Below are 18,441 nucleotides of genomic sequence, written 5' to 3'. Positions count from 1 at the left end.
AGGTTTTGGAGTTTTGCTCACATCAAGGCTCCTGGTGCTGATGTGGAAAGGAAACATCTCCCACCAACCTACCAAACCAACTTTAGGACTGTGACAATTGTAACAGTTTAGAGATGACGAGGCTTAAAAGAAAAGTAAATCCTGCACTCCAGGTTCCACTACCTCATTCCCATATGCCCAAAGATTTGCAGGGTTGAGAATCCGTCTGTTCAAGCACACGAAGACCCATAACACGAGCTCCTGACCCTAAGCAGATGTCATTCTCGATCAAGGATAGCTGATGAATATGCCTAAAATGAATTTTAGAATATCCTATATCTTAAGATAGTGCTAAAAAGAAACTTGTTTCAAAACAAACGAAAAGATATAAAAAATTAGTACAGACAGGGAGGAGGCTCTGAGCAGTCTGGCAGGCATAAAAATAGGTAAACCTCCAGGTCTGAATGAAATGTATGACAGGCTGTTGAGCGAGGCAAGGGAGGAAATAGCAGGGGCATTGGAAATAAATTTCAATTCCTCCCTTGTCACAGAAGAGGTTCCAGAGGATTGGAGTGTGGGTCAGGCAGCTTGGGTTTCAAGCTTGTCTTTTCATCAGGAATGGGGAGGCAGAAAGAGACTTAGAAATAAGGGAGTGAGGAGGACGACAAAAGAAAGGTAGTTGGGATGGCGATAGGTGGGCAAAGTTAGAAGGTGATCGTGATAGGTTGGTGGGAAGTATGGAGTGGATAGGTGGGAAGGAAGATGGACAGGTAGAGGGCGGAGCTGAGTCAAAGGGTTGGATCTGGAATGGGGGAGAATTTGGAAACTGATGAATCCAATGTTGAGGCTGTGTAGTTTAGGAGGCCTTGTTTAGATGCTGGAAGAAGCCCAGAATTTCAACTCCCCCTGCCCCTCTTCCCATGACATTTCTATTCTGGGCCTCCTCCACCACCTAAACAAGGTCACCTGCAAACTGGAGAAGGAACACCTCATCTTCCGCCTCAGGAGCCTACAAATCTCCCCTACCTCCAACCCCATCCCAGATCCAACCCTCTGACTCGTCTCTTCCCTCTTGACCTGCCCTACCTGCCCATCTTCCTTCCCACCTATCCCTTCTACACTTCCCACTGACCTATCATAATCACCTATCTTCACTCACCTATCGCCACCCAACTATCTTTCCCCTATCCCCCTCATCCTATTTATTTCCCAGCCCCTTTCCCCCTCCCTAGTCCTGATAAAGGGTCAAGCCCAAAATGTTGACTCTCTTGCTCCTCAGATGTTGCCTGACCTGTGCTGTGCTTTTTCCAGTGCCACACTTTATCAACTCTGACTTCTCCAGAATCTGCAGTCCTCACCATCTCCAGAGGATTGGAGGACAGGCAATATGATAGCTATTCAAGAAGGAAGAGAAATAAATCAGGAAACTACAGGCCAGTCAGTTTAACCTTAACGGTGTGGACACTATCAGAAGCAACTCTGAAAGACAGAACTAATCTGCACTTTCAGAGGCAAGGATTTATTAAGAACAATCAGCATGGTTTTGTTTAGGGGAGATCATGTCTGACCAACTTGATTGAATATTTTCAAGAGGTAATGAAGCATGTAGATGAGGGTAATGCATTTGACATAGTTGACTTGGGCTTCAGCAAGGCTTCTGATTAGTTTATACGTGGGAAAGTGGTAGTAAAGGAGACTTGAACAGTACATTCATAGATGATATGAAAATTGATGGGATGGGAAAAGGTGAGGAAGATAGTCTTAGAGGAAAATATGGACAGGCTGGTCAGACAGGCTAATCAATAGCAAATTTAATTTTCAATCTAGCAAGGTGATGCACTTGGGCAGGACAATCAAGGCAAGTAAAAACGCAATGAACGGCAGGAATCTGGGAAGCACTGAGGATCAGACGGACCATGACATGTACGTCCATCAGTCCCTTAAGGTAGGGCAAAAAGCTATGCCTTATCCACTTAATATATGGGATAATTGTCTTCATTAGCCAAAGCATCGAGTTGAAGAACAGAGAGGTTCTGCTGGAGTGCACAAAACCACTGTTGCCTCTTAGGTCACCGACAGCAGTTCTGGAATCTACATTATTGGAGAGATGTGATTGCACTGGAGAGGGATCAACAGAGATTTGCCAGGATGTTGCCTGGACTGGAAAGTTTGTTATGAAGAGAGATTGGATAAACTGGCTTGTTTTCCTTTGAGGAAAGGAGATGAAGGGGGTCATGATTGAGATGTATAAAAATATGAGGGGAACAGAGAGGAGGAAACTTTTCCCTTTAGTGGAAAGATCAATAATCAGGAGGCATAGATTTAGGGACACAAATTGAGAGGAATGTGAGGAAAACTTTTCTTTCATCCAGAGCGTGGTAGGAATCTAGAATTCACAGTTTGTAAAGGTAGTGGAGGCAGAAGCACTCAGTGTCGTAGAGATGTACAGCACGGAAACAGACCCTTCGATCCAACTCATCCATGGTGACCAGGTATCCCAACCCAATGTAGTCCCACCTGCCAGCACCTGGCCCATATCCCTCCAAACCCTTCCTATTCATATACCCATGCCTTTTAAATGTTGCAATTGTACTAGCCTCCACCACTTCCTCTGGCAGCTCATTCCATACACGTACCACCCTCTGCGTGAAAAAGTTGCCCCTTAGGTCACCTTTATATCTTTCCCCTCTCACCCTAAACCTATGCCCTCTAGTTCGAGACTCCCCTACTCCAGGGAAAATACTTGGTCTATTTATCCTATCCATGCCCCTCATGATTTTATAAATCTCTATAAAGTCATCCCTCAGCCTCTGATGCTCCAGGGAAAACAGCCCTAGCCTACTGAACCTCTGCCAATAGCTCAAATCCTCCAACCCTGGCAACATCCTTGTAAATCTTTTCTGAACCCCTTCAAGTTTCACAACATCCTTCTAGTAGGGAGGAGACCAGAATTGCATAAAATATTCCAACAGTGGCCTAACCAATGTCCTGTACAGGCAACATGACCCCCCAACTCCTATACTAATACTCTGACCAATAAAGGAAAGCACACCAAACGTCTTCTTCCCTATCCTATCTACCTGTCACTCTACTTTCAAGGAGCTATGAACCTGCTCTCCAAGGTCTCTCTGTTCAGCAACACTCCCTAGGACCTTACCATTAAGTTTATAAGTCCTGCTAAGATTTGCGTTCCCAAATCAAAATTGAACTCCATCTGCCACTCCGCAGTCCATTGGTTCATCTAATCAAGATCCCGTTGTAGTCTGAGGTACCTTCTTTGCTGTCCACTACACCTCCAATTTTGTGTCATCTGCAAACTTACCAACTATACCTCTTATGCTCACATACAAATCATTATATAAATGATGAAAAGTCATGGACCCAGCACCTTTGTGGCACTCCAATGGTTACAGGCCTCCGATCTGAAAAACAATCCTCCACCACCACCCTCTGTCTTCTACTTTTGAACCAGTTCTGAATCCAAATAGCTAGCTCTCCAGATGTTCCATGAGGGCTAACCTTGCTCACCAGTCTCCCATGAAAACTTTGTCAAAACCTTACGTAAGTCCTTATAGATCACATCTATTGCTCTGCCCTCATCAATCCTCTTTCTAACTTGTTTAAAAAACTCAACCAAGTTCATGAGACATGATTTCCCACACACAAAGCCATGTTAACTATCCCTAATCAGTCCTTGCCTTTCCAAATACATGCCCATCGTGTCCCTCATGATTCCCTCCAACAACTTGCCCACCATCGACATCAGGCTCACTGGTCTGTAGTTCCCTAGTTTGTCCTTACCATCTTCTTAAACAATGGCAGCACATTAGCCAACCTCCAGTCTCTGGCACTTCACATATGACTATCAAGAATACAAATATCTCAGTAAGAGGTCCAGCAATCACTTCCCTAGTTTCCCATAGAGTACTGATCAGGTCCTGGGGATTTATCCACTTTTGTGCATTTCAAGACATCCAGCACTTCCACCTCTGTAATATGGACATTTTTCAAGATGTCACCATTGATTTCCCGACATTTTATATCTTTCACGTCCTTTCTCCACAGTAAACACGGATGCAAAATACTGGTTTAGTAACTTGCCCATCTCCTGTGGGTCCACACAAAGGCTGCCTTGCTGATCTTTGAGGGGCTGAAAATGTGTTGCTGGAAAAGCGCAGCAGGTCAGGCAGCATCCAAGGAACAGGCGAATCGACGTTTCGGGCATTAGCCCTTCTTCAGGAATGATCTTTGAGGGGCCCTATTCTCTCCCTAGTTACCCTTTTGCCTTTAATGTATTTGTAAAAACCCTTTGGATTCTCCTTAACTCTATTTGCCAAAGCTATCTCATGTTCGCTTTTGGCCTCCTGATCTTCCCTCTTAAGTGTACTCCTACTACCTTTATACTCTTTTAATAATTCATTTGATATCTCCTTTCTATACCTGATATATGCCGCCTCCTTTTTCTGAACCAAACCCTCAATTTCTTCAGTCATCCAGCATTCCCTACATCTACCATCCTTTCCTTTCACCTTAACAGGAACATACTGACTCTGGACTCTCGTTATTTCATTTCCGAAAGTTACCCATTTTCCAGCTGTCCCTTTACGTGCGAACATCTGCCTCCAATCAGCTTTTGAAAGTTCTTGCTTAATACCGTCAAAATTAGCCTTTCTCCAATTTAGAACTTCACCTTTTAGATCTATCCTTTTCCATCACTATTTTAAAACTAATAGAATTATGGACACAGCCCTAAAGTGCTCCCCCACTGACACCTCAGTAACCTGCCCTGCCTTATTTCCCAAGAGTAGGTCAAGTTTTGCACCTTCCCTAGTAGGTACACCCACATTCTGAATCAGAAAATTTTCTTGTACACACTTAAATTCCTCTCTATCTAAACCCTTTGGCAGTTCCAGTCTATGTTTGGAAAGTTAAAATCCCCTCCCGTAACTACCCTTTTTTTTTACAGATAACCAATCTTCTTACAAATTTGTTTCTCAATTTCCTACTGACTATTAGGTGGACTATAATAAAATTCCTTTCTTATTTGCCAGTTCAACCCAAATATCTTCCCTGAATGTATTTCCAGGAATATCCTCCCTAAGCATTGCTATCTCTTATCAAAACCCCACTCCCCCCTTCTCTCTTGCCTCTCTTTCTGTCCTTCCTGTAGCATTTGTATCCTGGAACATTAAACTGCCAGTTCTGTCCATCCCTGAGCCACATATCTGTAATTGCTATGATATCCCAGTCCCATGTTCCTAACCATGCCCTGAGTTCATCTGCCTTCCCTGTTAGGCCTACTGCATTGAAATAAATGCAGTTTAATTTATCGGTGCCATCTTGTTCTCTGCTTCATCCTTCTCTGCCCTGACTGTTTGACACGCTTCTTTTCTCAACTGTACCAGTCTCAGTTTGATCTCTTTCCTCAGTATCTCCCTGGATCCCACCCCCGCCACCTTACTAGTTTAAACCCTCCCGAGCAGCTCTATCAAATCTCCCTGGTAGTTGATTAGTCCCCTTCCAATTCAGGTGCAATCCGTCTTTCTTGTACAGGTCACACAATGATCCAAAAATGTGAATCTTTCTCCCATACACCAGTTCCTCAGCCATGCGTTCATCTGCTCTCTCCTCCTATTCCTCGTCTCATTAGCTCGTAGCGCCAGGAGTAATTCAGATATTACTACTCTTGAGGATCTCCTTTTTAATTTCCTGCCTAACTCTATGTTCTCCCTTTAGAATCTCCTTCTTTTCCTTTCCTATGTGGTTGGTTCCAATGTGTACAACTACCTCCTACTGGACCCTCTCCCCCTTGAGAACATTCTGCACCCTTGTTCCTGGCACCAGGGAGGCAACACACCATTCTGAATTTTCACTGCTGGCCACAGAAAAGTCTGTCTGTGCCTCAGACTACAGAGTCCCCTAACACAATTGATTTCTTGGAACCCGATGTTCCTGTCATTGCATTAGAGCCAGTCTTGATACTAGAAACTTGGCTTGTTCATGCTACATTCCCCTGAGAATCCATCACCCCCTACATTTTCCAAAACAGCATACTTGTTTGAAATAGGGATAGTGCAGGAGTCTTCTGTGGCTACCTGCCTACCTCTCTAACCTCGTTTGGAGTTAACCCATCTATGTGACTGTATCTGCGTCTTTTCTCCCTTCCTATAACTGCCATCCGTCACATCCTTTTGCTCTTATAAAATTCATCATCTTGAGCTGTCACTCCAACCGATCCATTAGATCTGTTCGGATTCGCAACCAATGGCACTTATTGTAGATATAATCCTCAGTAACAAGTAAACTCTCCCTAAACTCCCACATCCGACAAGAAGAGCATGTCACTCTACTAAGGGCCATTTTTGCTTCTTCTAATCTGCAGACCCAGAAATTAGCACCATTTTATTCCTTTACAAGACATTGCTCCAGCCTAACTTAATACTTATGGCTTATATTTTAAAATTTAATCAAGAGACATATCTCAATAAAACAGAAATCAAGAAAGAACCCACTCTACTCACTACTGCAGACTTACAGCAAGGCCACACTTAAAAACTTATTTATTTATCTGATTCTGTGCTGTGACCTTTCTCAAACAGGCTCTTCCAAGATCAGTTGTGAATTTCATTTTTTGTTAGTTTTCCTAGATGCACTCCGATGTCCAGTGATACATGAATTCAACAGCAAAGGGAGTAGCTGCGCAGGTTCACTGCTGCATGAGTTAGCAGTGTGGGTTTCTTTCTCTCTCTCTCTCCTGCACTGACCTGACCATGTGCTGCCTTTGTATGTTCCTCTCCCTTTTAAAGTGTCGTTGTTTTGAGTATTTTTCATCCAAAGTTCCAAAACAATACAACATATAATACAGTAATTGCTGCTCCTAGAATTAGAGGAAGTCACCTCCAACACCCAAGATACTTCAAAGGAGCACCCTGTTACATCCAGAAATATTTCCCATCCACCATCTTGAATTACCCAGAATCATTTACGTATTCAGACGTATACTTGCGATGTCAAAGTATAAAAGGCCATGGGCCAAGTGCTGAAAAATGGGATTAGAATGCATAAGGTGTTATTTTTGACTAAAACACTGTCAATGGGCCAAAGGGTCATTTTCAATACTGTAGATCTCTGACTGTACAACAAAATTTACCAAACACTACTTTTGTATTTTCATTAAAAGTGAGCAACACAAAAAAATTGAAATGAGAACCGTTTAGATTGCTAATCTTGCATTCAATAATTGGGCATACTGAAAATTACATAAATAAGAGACTCCACTCACGCTATTGGTTGCAGAAAATTGTCTCCGTCCATCTTTTACTTCAGGCATAAATTTTTGCAACAAAGCTTTTTGTACCTTCCATATAGCAGGAGGTTCTCTACCTGTTTGTAAGGCCACCTGCAAATAAACAACTTAACATTAGAAATAAAAACTAGAGCAGTTTAGTTTCCAATCACAGATATGGTTCAACATCTCAACTGTCCAGATGGTTAAAGTGGTTATTGTGTGTGCGCTCGTGTGCGTGTGTGTGTGAGAGTGAGAAAGAGAGAGAGAGAGAGAGACAAGGAGGAGGTGGAGGAAGAAAGAGCAACACTGGATGAGGGGCAAGGGGATGGGTAAGAGGTAGAGGTAAGGAGTGAGCAGCATTTGTACGAGAAAGACAGTAACAGGAGCCGAGAAGTCAAACCTAAATTTAGATTGGGAATTGTTCATAGCGTGCATCCAAATATCAGTACATTTCTACATTTCTGAAAGAATTAAATGTTTTTTGTCATGTGTATTTGAGAAAACACAGTGAAAAACATTTTGTTGCCATGAATACAGCCATTTTGGAGAGGCACACTCACATTGCCTCTTCTTCCCCTCTGCTGAGTAACGAATGAATGATTTTTATTGTCACATGTATGAGAAAATACAGTGAAAAGAGTTTTGTCATCACAATCCAACACCATTTACTCTGCTTTTATACAGTGATATTAACCATTACTAAACTTTCTTTACTATGTCTAAATGCTGTTTTCAGGTCACATTTAGTCACATGCATTATTTAAATTAAAGTAACGAAATTAATCTCATCAGTGTTTTGCATTTCTAGCAAATTATAGATTTTCTGATCTCAACATTTGCATTTATATTGCATAATAACAAGACTACATCCAAAATGCTTTAGAGAAGTCTAATCAGCCAAGAATGAATGTAGACCTGAAGAAAGAGCTATTAAGAACAGGAATTCAACAGTTTTGGGTTTTAAGGTTTCAGAATACATTAAGTAACTGAAGAAAGAAAACTCTTGGCATGGTAAATTTAAACTTATTCAGCACAGCAGTGAAGTCTGCAGTAACTTTATATAGTATTTTAAGAGTTCTAGTGGTTAGATACAATTTCATCTTAACCTGAAAACTCATGAAAATTTATGGCCAACAGACTTCATGAACAAAGTGTTTCTGTAGAGTTTGCCTTGGATGGTGATCTAACATTGCAAATCGCTAAACACACTTAAGTGAACCAATACGTGGCTGCCTCAGCTTACTCATTGCTCTCAAATTCCTCAACTAACTTTGAAATTAAATAAACATCAACTACAGCCACACTCAACTCAAAGCTTATTTCGTGCCATTGTTTAAATTATTACTTGTAAATTTTCCAGATTCTAAGAAACCAATGACAGCTACAAGAAATTTAAATGATTATGAACTGAAGTTATGGCACGTTAAAGCACAACAAGGTTTTGACCAATTGACACAATTTACAGTCGCCAGAATTTAAAGTAAACTCTGCAAGCTGGTATACTGACAGAATGTGGCAATTTATTTCAAGAGGGTCAACAGCAAGATCAAAATGAAATTGGTGCTTAATGCATTTTGCAATACCATCCTCCCCATGCATCAAACTTTGACTGAGTACACATTAAAAGTAACAACTATACAAATCACCATACTTGCTAGATTCCTAGAGATCTCTGACCTAGCCCATCATCACATTACTATAACACATTAAAATCCAAATTACTCAAACAAATTTTCATATTAGGCCAAGTTCACTTTTCAGTTATGTATCCAACTGGCCTAACTCAAAATGGTTTCAGCCAAATGACTGGGGGATAATGTAAAAATAATACTGCATCCATTTACTCCAATATGACTCTTTGCATTCATTCAAAATGAGTGTACTTCCAGTACCTGAGTATTGCTGACTAAAAAAAGACATTTGTTGAAGATTTCTGTCTTCCACACAGCAGGACAATTTGTGGGAAATATCAATGTAAATGGTAAGCAATCTTTTATAGTGCATGAAAAAAGTGCTGTGATATAAGGTGTGAGATTTATATATTTTTATTTTGCTCATTTTAGAGTTTGAAATTTTAATGAATGGAATAACTATTGCAATATTAGACAGGAACTGGGGGATGTAGATGGAGGGTAGTTGTTTAAGGGCAAATCTACATCTGGCATGTGGGAATCTAAAGGCCAGTTGATTAGAGTTCAGGACTAGCACATTCCTGTGAAAATTAAGGATACATATGACAAGATTCAGGAAAACTGGATGACAGGAGAAATTGAAAGCTTTGCAAAAAAAAAGGATGTATGCGTAAGGTTTAGGAAACTGAAGACAGACAGGGATCTCAGAATACAAAGATTGCAAAAAAAACACAAAAAAGGAATTAAAAGAGTTAAAAGGAGCCATGAAATTAGATTAGATTAGATTAGATTACTTACAGTGTGGAAACAGGCCCTTCGGCCCAACAAGTCCACACCGCCCCGCCGAAGCGTAACCCACCCATACCCCTACATCTACATCTACCCCTTACCTAACACTACGGGCAATTTAGCATGGCCAATTCACCTGATCTGCACATCTTTGGAGTGTGGGAGGAAACCGGAGCACTCGGAGGAAACCCACGCAGACACGGGGAGAACGTGCAAACTCCACACAGTCAGTCGCCTGAGGTGGGAATTGAACCCGGGTCTCTGGCGCTGTGAGGCAGCAGTGCTAACCACTGTGCCACCGTGCCGCCCACTAAATGGTGTTAGCAAAAAGAATTAAGAAAAATTCCAAGACATTTTATACATATGTATGGAACAACAGGGTAGATAGGGTAAGTACAGGTCCTCAACAAATACTTTGCATCTGTATTCGCAAAGGAGATGATGATAGTGGATGGAGTGTCTTGGGAGGGGTAACTTGATATTATAAAGCATCTCAAAATATTAAAAAAAGGTGGTGTTGGGTGTTTTGAAAAGCATCAAGGTAGGCAGAACTTGATGGGATCTATCCCAGAATGCTAAGGGAGGCAAGTGAGGAAATTGCTGGAGCCTTGTATGAAATCTTTATATCCACTTCAGTCATCAGAAAGGTCCCAGATAATATGAGAATAGCCAACATTGTTCCTTTGTTTAAGAAGGGCAACAGGGATAAATCAGGAAACTACAGGCCAGTGAGATTTACTCCAGTGATAGGGAAATTGTTGACAAAGATTCTTTCCGATAAATTTACTCATATTTAGAAAAACGTGGACTTATTAGAGGCAGACAGTATGGCTTTGTGTGGGGAAAACTGTGTCTCACAAATTCAATTGAGTTTTTTTGAGGAAACGACAAAGGTAATTGATGAGAACAGGGCAGTAAATGGTGTCCAAAGGGAGTTTTGCAGACCTTTGACAAGATCCCTCATGGCAGGTAGATACAAAATGTGAAGTCACATGGGATCTGCTAAAATGAATACACAACAGGCTTACTCACAATAGTGCTGAAAGAATGTTTTTCTGCCTCGAGATCTGTGACAAGCAGTGCTCCCCAGAGATCAGTGCTGGCACCCCTACTGTGCTTGTATATATAAGCAAAAACTTGAATAGGCTAGAGACCAGGGCAGGGAAATTGCAGATAGAGTTTAATCCGGAACAAATGTGAGGTGATGCATTTTGGGAGAATTTCATGTTGGAGGGAAGTAAATGGCAGAACCCTTAGTAGTATCAACATACAGAGGGATATAGACATACTAGTCCACAGTTCCCAAAAAGTGACCATACAAGTGGATGACGTGGTCAAGGCAGCATATGGCATGCTGATTTTCATTAGTCAGAGCACACAATATAAAAACTGGCACATAATTTTGCAGCTGTACAGAAATTTAGTTAGGCCACATTTAGCATATTGTGTATAGTTCTGGTCACCAGACTACCAGAAGGATGTGGAGACTTTGCAGAGGGTACAGAAATTGTTTATCAGAATGTTCCCTTATTTGGAGGGTTTTTGCTAAGAGGAGACATTGGACATACTGGTTTGTTTTCACTTGAAGATTGAAGGATTAGGGGCAATCTGATGGAAGTTTACAAAATTATGAGAGGCATGCATAGAATGGACAGTCAGTCTCTTTCCCAGGCTAGAAACATCAATTGCTAGACTACGAGGGGAGTCGATTACTCCCCTCTCCACAATTAGAGGGGAGGTTTAAAGGAGATGTGAGAGGCAAGTTTTTTTTAAAATCACAAAGAGTCGTCAATTTCTGAAATGTGCTGGCAAAGGAGGTGGATGCAATAGCAAATATTTAAGAGGCATCTTGACAGATATATGAATAGGAGAAAGTGAGGACTGCAGATGCTGAAGGGCTTATGCCCGAAACATCGATTCTCCTGCTCCCGGGATGCTGCCTGACCTGCTGTGCTTTTCCAGCAACACATTTTTCAGATGTATGAATAAGCAGGGAAGAGAGCAATACAGACCATGTAGAGGCAAAACGTTTTTGGTTTAGAAAGTCATGGGTAGGCTCAGTCTTGTTAGGCTGAAGGGCCTGTTTCTGTGGCGCACTGTCCTTTGGAATGTGGGTTTTGGTTTGTATGTGAGTGGGAGATGATGGGGATTTACTTGCAATGAGTTTTTTTTAAACGAGCTGACAGAGGAGCAATAACTTGTTTTCTGTTCAGTTTTTGCCTGGGGGAAAACCCACGGCTTAAAAAGCTTTTGTTTGTCAATTTGCAAAAGTCCTGGTTAAGTTACTGAAACAGTTTCTTTAAGACAACAAAGAGATCTTGATCAATTGGGTCAATGAGCTGAGGAGTGGCAGATGGATAAATGTGAGATATTGCATCTTGGTTATACAATTAATGGTAGGATCCCGGCTAATGTTGTAGAACAGAGACACCTATAAGGTCAGGTTCAGGTTCTTCTTCCATTTGAGTAATAAACTTCCTTTTGTTGCTATAATCAGATCTGCATCATTGGATGGTTGTGTTTCAGTAAAAAGACCACATTGGTGAGAAGTGAAAGAATAGAGAATATGACCAAACCAGATTCAATCTGGCATTTGACTTATCCAGAAAAAAACCTCAGCTGGCATCATAACAGTGCAAATTGGTTGGCAAGCACTATGGTTAACTCTAACAGCCCTCTGGGCAATTAGGGATGGGTGATAAATGCTGGTCTAGCTTTTATTATAGAAAATCATTCAGGAGACTATCATCAATCAGAAATCAAACTACGAAGAGATATCAGGAGAAATAACCAGAGTCATACGCAAGGCAGGGTTGAGATTAAGTGATGTTAAGTGGTTGAAGTAGGTATTTTTTGATGATGGAGCTACTGTGTGATCAAGCCCAAACACCTTCCCAAGATCACAAACTGTCTGGTCCAGAATCAGGAAGTATCCAAGGAGAGCATTAGAACTGTTGGCCAAAGAACAGAGTGCTTGGGGGTGCAAAGACAATGATTTTGATCTTTTCAAGAGTTAGATGGAAGAATGGTATGAACAGAAGTTACAATATAATATTGCCCCTCAAAACTATTATGTTATTCAATATGATCAAGAGTGATCAGTGGCCTTAACTTCACTTTCCTGGCTGTTCTTCATTACACTTGATTCCCCAAGTGATTCAATGCGCCTTTGTTTTAGATGTATTCAAAAATGAAACATCTGCAATCCTCCGGGGTGGAGAATTCTGAAGATTCACAACCTTGCTGTAATACCAATATCTCCAGCCTAAATGACCGTACCCTTATCCTGCAGTTGTACCTCATGTGTTCTGGATTCCTTAGCCAGGGAAAATATCAGTATCTACCTTGTCAAACCCCTTCTGAATCATGTTTCACTGGAATCACCACTCAGTCTTCTAAACTCTAGAATATAGATACAATTTATTCCGTCTCTCTTCACTAATTTGTGTAAACTAACTAATCATAGAGTCATAGAAATGTACAGCACGGAAACAGACCCTTCGTTTCAACCTGTCCATGCCGACCAGATATCCCAACCCAATCTAGTCTCACCTGCCAGCACCCAGCCTATATCCCTCCAAACCCTTCCTATTCACATACCCATCCAAATGCCTCTTAAATGTTGCAATTGTACCAGCCTCCACCACATCCTCTGGCAGCTCATTCCATTCTTTGCGTAAAAAAGTTGCTCCTTAGGTTTCTTTTATATCTTTCCCCTCTCACCCTCTAGTTCTGCACTCCCCGACCCCAGGGAAAAGACTTTGTCTATTTATCCTATCCACGCCCCTCATAATTTTGTAAACCTCTATAAGGTCATGCCTCAGCCTCCGATGCTCCAGGGAAAATAGCCCCAGCCTGTTCAGCCTCTCCCCGTAGCTCAAATCCTCCAACCCTGGTAACATCCTTGTAAATCTTTTCTGAACCTTTTCAAGTTTCCCAACATCTTTCCGATAAGGAGGAGACCAGAAATACAGAGACCAGTAGATGAGACTTGTAACCCTCAACACACAATCAGGAGATGGGCTGCAGTCAAATAAGGAATGCAGCAGCAACAAGAACATAGCAGAAGATGTGGAGGAGCCGGTGTTGGACTGGGATGGACAACGTTAAAAATCTCACAACCCCAGGGTATAGTCCAACAGGCTTATTTGGAAGCACTAGCTTTTGGAGCACTGCTCCTTCACCAGGTAGCTGTGGGACAGGATCATAAGACACAATTTATAGCAAAAGATTACAGTGTCATGCAACTAAAATGATATATTGAACAAACGTAGATTGGTGATAAGTCTTTCCTCTTTTAGAATGGGTTTAGAATACACACACTCTCTCTCTCTCTCTCTCTCTCTCTCACATGCACAAACACACACAAGTCTATGAGGTGAATTTGCAGAATTATATTTATAGATACATTCTATTTTGCTCAAAAAAAATGCACAACCCGCAGGCACTCAATCGATGTAATATTTTATAAATTCCTACTTTGAAAATAGAACCATTCAGACTCAAAATTGGGATAACTTCATACCTTTAATGCATTGTCTGAGCGGAGATGTCACTTTTGTTTTATAAAGCCTTATGTTATCTCAAGAATGTGACTTTAAAGAAGTTCTGGGATTTACATATTAATGAACTGAAAACTGCAACCCACTAAAAGATGAAAGACTTAACAGCAATCTAGGTTTGTTCAATGTATCATTTCAGTTGCATGACGCTGTAATCTTTTGCTATAAATTCTGTGCCTTATGATCCTGTCCCACAGCTACCTAGTGAAGGAACACTGTTCCGAAAGCTAGTGCTTCCAAATAAACCTGTTGGACAATAACCTGGTGTTGTGTGATTTATAGCAGAAGATACCATTCCAAAACAACTGGTAGTCTGAAGCTGCTGTTTATAACAACAGATTGGGGTTACTGCTAAGTACAATTGTGCTATATAACTTATGCTTGTACTTAATTAAACATGTTGCTCATATGAAATACATCAAATACTAGAGTGGTCACTATCTAGTTGAAATTAAAAGGTCCCAAATTCTGTAAAGACTTTGGGTAGAATGTGATTATATTCATTAGAGAAAACTAAGACTCATTTCTAAATTTTCATTTTTTTAAAAATCTGAATGGGTTTCAGAAATAAAAACTACCTCTTCTAGTTAATTTAAAAATATCTTTCCAACTTAATTCTTACAAGTTGAACACAACCAAGTACATAATAGCATGGCAATACAGTTTCCTATTTTAAAATTAAAATGCCTGTTATGATCAAATGAAGAGTGGAAAAACAGTTACCTCCATCCCTCTGATCATAATCTAATCAAGTCGCACCAATGCTCTGAGCAATTGAAACAAGACTTCTGCACTTGCATTCTTTATCTCAAATGTAATAAAATCCAACATGCTATTTGCCATCCTAATTGTCTGTTGTACTTGCACATTAACTGTGTGAACCTTGTATGAACGAACTCCAGTTTTTCTGATCAACACTTAGATGTTGCAAACCTTTTGAAAGGTCAGCTTTTCTAATCTTGTACTCTAGTTTGTTCTTTTATTTTCTGTACAAAGCAAATAAATTCACATTTGCCCAAATTATACTCCATCTGCCACCTGTTGACCACTCAACTACCTTGTGTACGTCTCCATGCAACCCATATCCTTGACACAACTTGTATTCTCATCCATCTCTGTAGCAAACTTAGATACATAACCCTCAACCTAAGTAGTTAATACATACTGCAAATAACACCGATATTTGCAGTACTCCACTGCTTTCAGCCTGCCAACGAAAAGCACCTTGTTTATCCCCACCCTCTGCTTCCTAACCATTTAACCAATTCTGTATTAAAAAAAAATTACCCTCAACTACATAAACACTTATCTTGCATGCTCTGCAGCACATAATTGAATGCTTTTTCGAAATCCAAGTACTGACTCATCCGTCAAATATGTTTTCCTTTGGTAAAGGAACACACTGGTGTGTTGAAGTGGCAGTCAACTGGAAGCTCAAGGTCATTTTTGCAGATAGAACAAAGGTGTTCTTCAAAGCATTCACCCAGTATGCAGAGAAGACTACATTGTGAGCTATGAATACAGTCAACTAGTTTAAGTGAAGTGCAGGTAAATCATTGCCACATCCAACAGTCCAATTTGCCCATGCCCACCAGGTTGCCCAAACTAAACTAGTCCCATTTGTCTGCATTTGGCCCGTATCCTCCTAAACCATACCTATTCATGTACTTGCTCAAGTGTCTTTTAAATGTACCTGCATCTACCACTTCCTCTCAGTTCATTCCTCATATGTATCACGCTCGGAGAAAAAGTTACCCTTCAGGTCCCTTTTAAATCTTTCTCCTCTCACCTTAAAAATATGCCCCTTAGTTTTGAACTCCCCTACCCTGGGGAAAAGACCAACACTATTCACCTTATCTATCCCCCTTATGTTAGGACAAAATGTGAAAACTCAGTTAGGGTGCTTTTGGGTTACAAGAAAGTCAGGAAAGACCCGAAAAGAGAGCTCAGAAGAGCCAGGAGGGGACATGAGATGTTGTTGGTGGATAGGATCAGGGTTAACCCTAAGGCATTCCATAGGTATGTCAGAAATAAAAGAATGATGAGAGGTAAATTAGGGCCAATCAAGGATAATAGTGGGAAGTTGTGTGTGGGGTCAGAGGAGATAGGGGAAGCACTAAATAAATATTTTTCGATAGTGTTCACTATAGAAGATGAAAATGTGGGCGAGGAAGATACAGAGATACTTGCATCTCGACTAGAAGAGATTGAGGTTCACAAGGAAGAGGTATTAGAAATACTGCAGAGTGTGAAACTAGACCAGTCCCCTGGGCTGTATGGGATCTATCCTAGGATCCTCTGGGAAGCAAGGAAAGAGATTGCCGAGCCTTTGGCATTGATCTTCAAATCATCATTGTCTACAGAAATAGTGCCTGAGGATTGGAGGAGAGCAAATGTGGTTCCCTTGTTCAAAAAGGGTATTAGAGACAACCCTGGTAATTACAGACCAGTGAGTCTCACTTCATTTGTTGGTAAAGTGTTGGAAAAGGATATAAGAGATAGGATTCATAACCATCAAAAAAAGAATAATCTGATCAGGGACAGTCAGCACTGTTTTGTGAAGGGTATGTCGTGCCTAACGAATCTTTGAGTTTTTTGACAAAGTGACCAAACAGCTAGATGAGAGTAAACCAGTTGATGTGGTGTATATGGATTTCAGCAAGGCATTCGATAAGGTTCCCCACAGTAGGCTATTATACAAAATGCAGAGGAATGGGATTGTGGAAGACATAGTCGTTTGGATCAGTAATTGGGTTGCTGAAAGAAAACAGAGGGTTGTAGTTGATGGAACAAGTTCATCTTGGTGTCCAGTTACTAGCGGCGTACCGCAAGGGTCAGTGTTGGGTCGGCTGCTGTTCGTCATTTTTATAAACGACCTGGATAAGGGCTTAGAAAGGTGGGTTAGTAAATTTGCGGACGACACTAAGGTGCGTGGAGTTGTGGATAGTGTTGAAGGATGTAGTAGGTTGCAGAGAGACATAGATAGGATGCAGAGCTGGGCTGAGAGGTGGCAAATGGAGATTAGATTACTTACAGTGTGGAAACAGGCCCTTTGGCCCAACCAGTCCACATTGTCCTGCCGAAGCGCAACCCACTCATACCCCTACATCTACCCCTTACCTAACACTACGGGCAATTTAGCATGGCCAATTCACCCGACCTGCACATCTTTGGACTGTGGGAGGAAACTGGAGCACCCGGAGGAAACCTACGCAGACACGGGGAGAATGTGCAAACTCCACACAGTCAGTCGTCTGAGGCGTGAATCGAACCCGGATCTCTGGCGCTGAGGCAGCAGTGCTAACCACTGTGCCATCGTGCCGCCCACAAGTGGACAAGTATGAGGTGATACACTTTGAACGGAGTAATCGGAATGCAAAGTACTGGGCTAATGGCAAGATTCTTGGGAGTGCAGATGAGCAGAGAGATCTCGGTGTCCATGTACACAGATCCCTGAAAGTTGCCACCCAGATTGACAGGGTTGTTAAGAAGCCATACAGTCTTTTGGCCTTTATTAATAGAGGAATTGAGTTCCGGAACCAGGAGGTTATGCTGCAGCTGTACAAAGCTCTGGTACAGCCACACTTGGAGTACTGTGTACAGTTCTGGTCACCGCATTATAAGGAGGATGTGGAAGCTTTGGAAAGGGTGCAGAGGAAGATTTACTAGGATGTTGCCTGGTATGGAGAGAATGTCTTATGAGCAAACGCTGAGGGCCTTGAGGCTGTTCTCGTTAGAGAGAAGAAGGTTGAGAGGGGACTTAATAGAGACATACAAGATAATCAGAGGGTTAGATAGGGTGGACAGAGAGAGCCTTTTTCCAAGTACGGGGACGGCAAACACGAGGGGACACAAGGGGAGATAGGTATAAGACAGATGTCAGAGGTAGTTTCTTTACTCAGAGAGTAGTAAGGGTATGGAATGCTTTGCCTGCAACGGTAGTTGATGCGCCAAGTTTAAGTGCATTTAAGTCGTCATTGGACAGGCATATGGGCGTACATGGAATAGTGTAGGTGGGATGGGCTTCAGATTAGTATGACAGGGCGGCGCAACATTGAGGGCCAAAGGGCCTGTACTGCGCTGTAATGTTCTATGCTCTATGATTTTATAAACCTCTATAAAAGTGACCTCCTCAACCTCCTACCGTCCAGTGGAAAAATGTGCCAGCCTATCCAGCCTCTCCATATAACTC

At 41.5% G+C, this 18,441-nt stretch overlaps 1 protein-coding gene across 2 annotated transcripts in view; it reads right to left on the bottom strand.

Moving 5' to 3' along the window:
• The window catches only part of qser1 (glutamine and serine rich 1), a 202,518-nt gene that overhangs the window by 43,556 nt on the left and 140,521 nt on the right, over positions 1 to 18,441 (bottom strand). For both annotated transcript variants that reach the window (XM_072592615.1, XM_072592616.1), the window contains one exon: positions 7,262 to 7,378. In XM_072592615.1, the coding sequence (XP_072448716.1) occupies positions 7,262 to 7,378 (117 nt within the window). The remainder of the gene's footprint in view (positions 1 to 7,261; positions 7,379 to 18,441) is intronic.

This window comes from Chiloscyllium punctatum, chromosome 22 (assembly GCF_047496795.1).
Source record: "Chiloscyllium punctatum isolate Juve2018m chromosome 22, sChiPun1.3, whole genome shotgun sequence".
NCBI classification, from domain to species: domain Eukaryota; kingdom Metazoa; phylum Chordata; class Chondrichthyes; order Orectolobiformes; family Hemiscylliidae; genus Chiloscyllium; species Chiloscyllium punctatum.
This window is presented reverse-complemented; position numbering and strand designations above follow the sequence as displayed.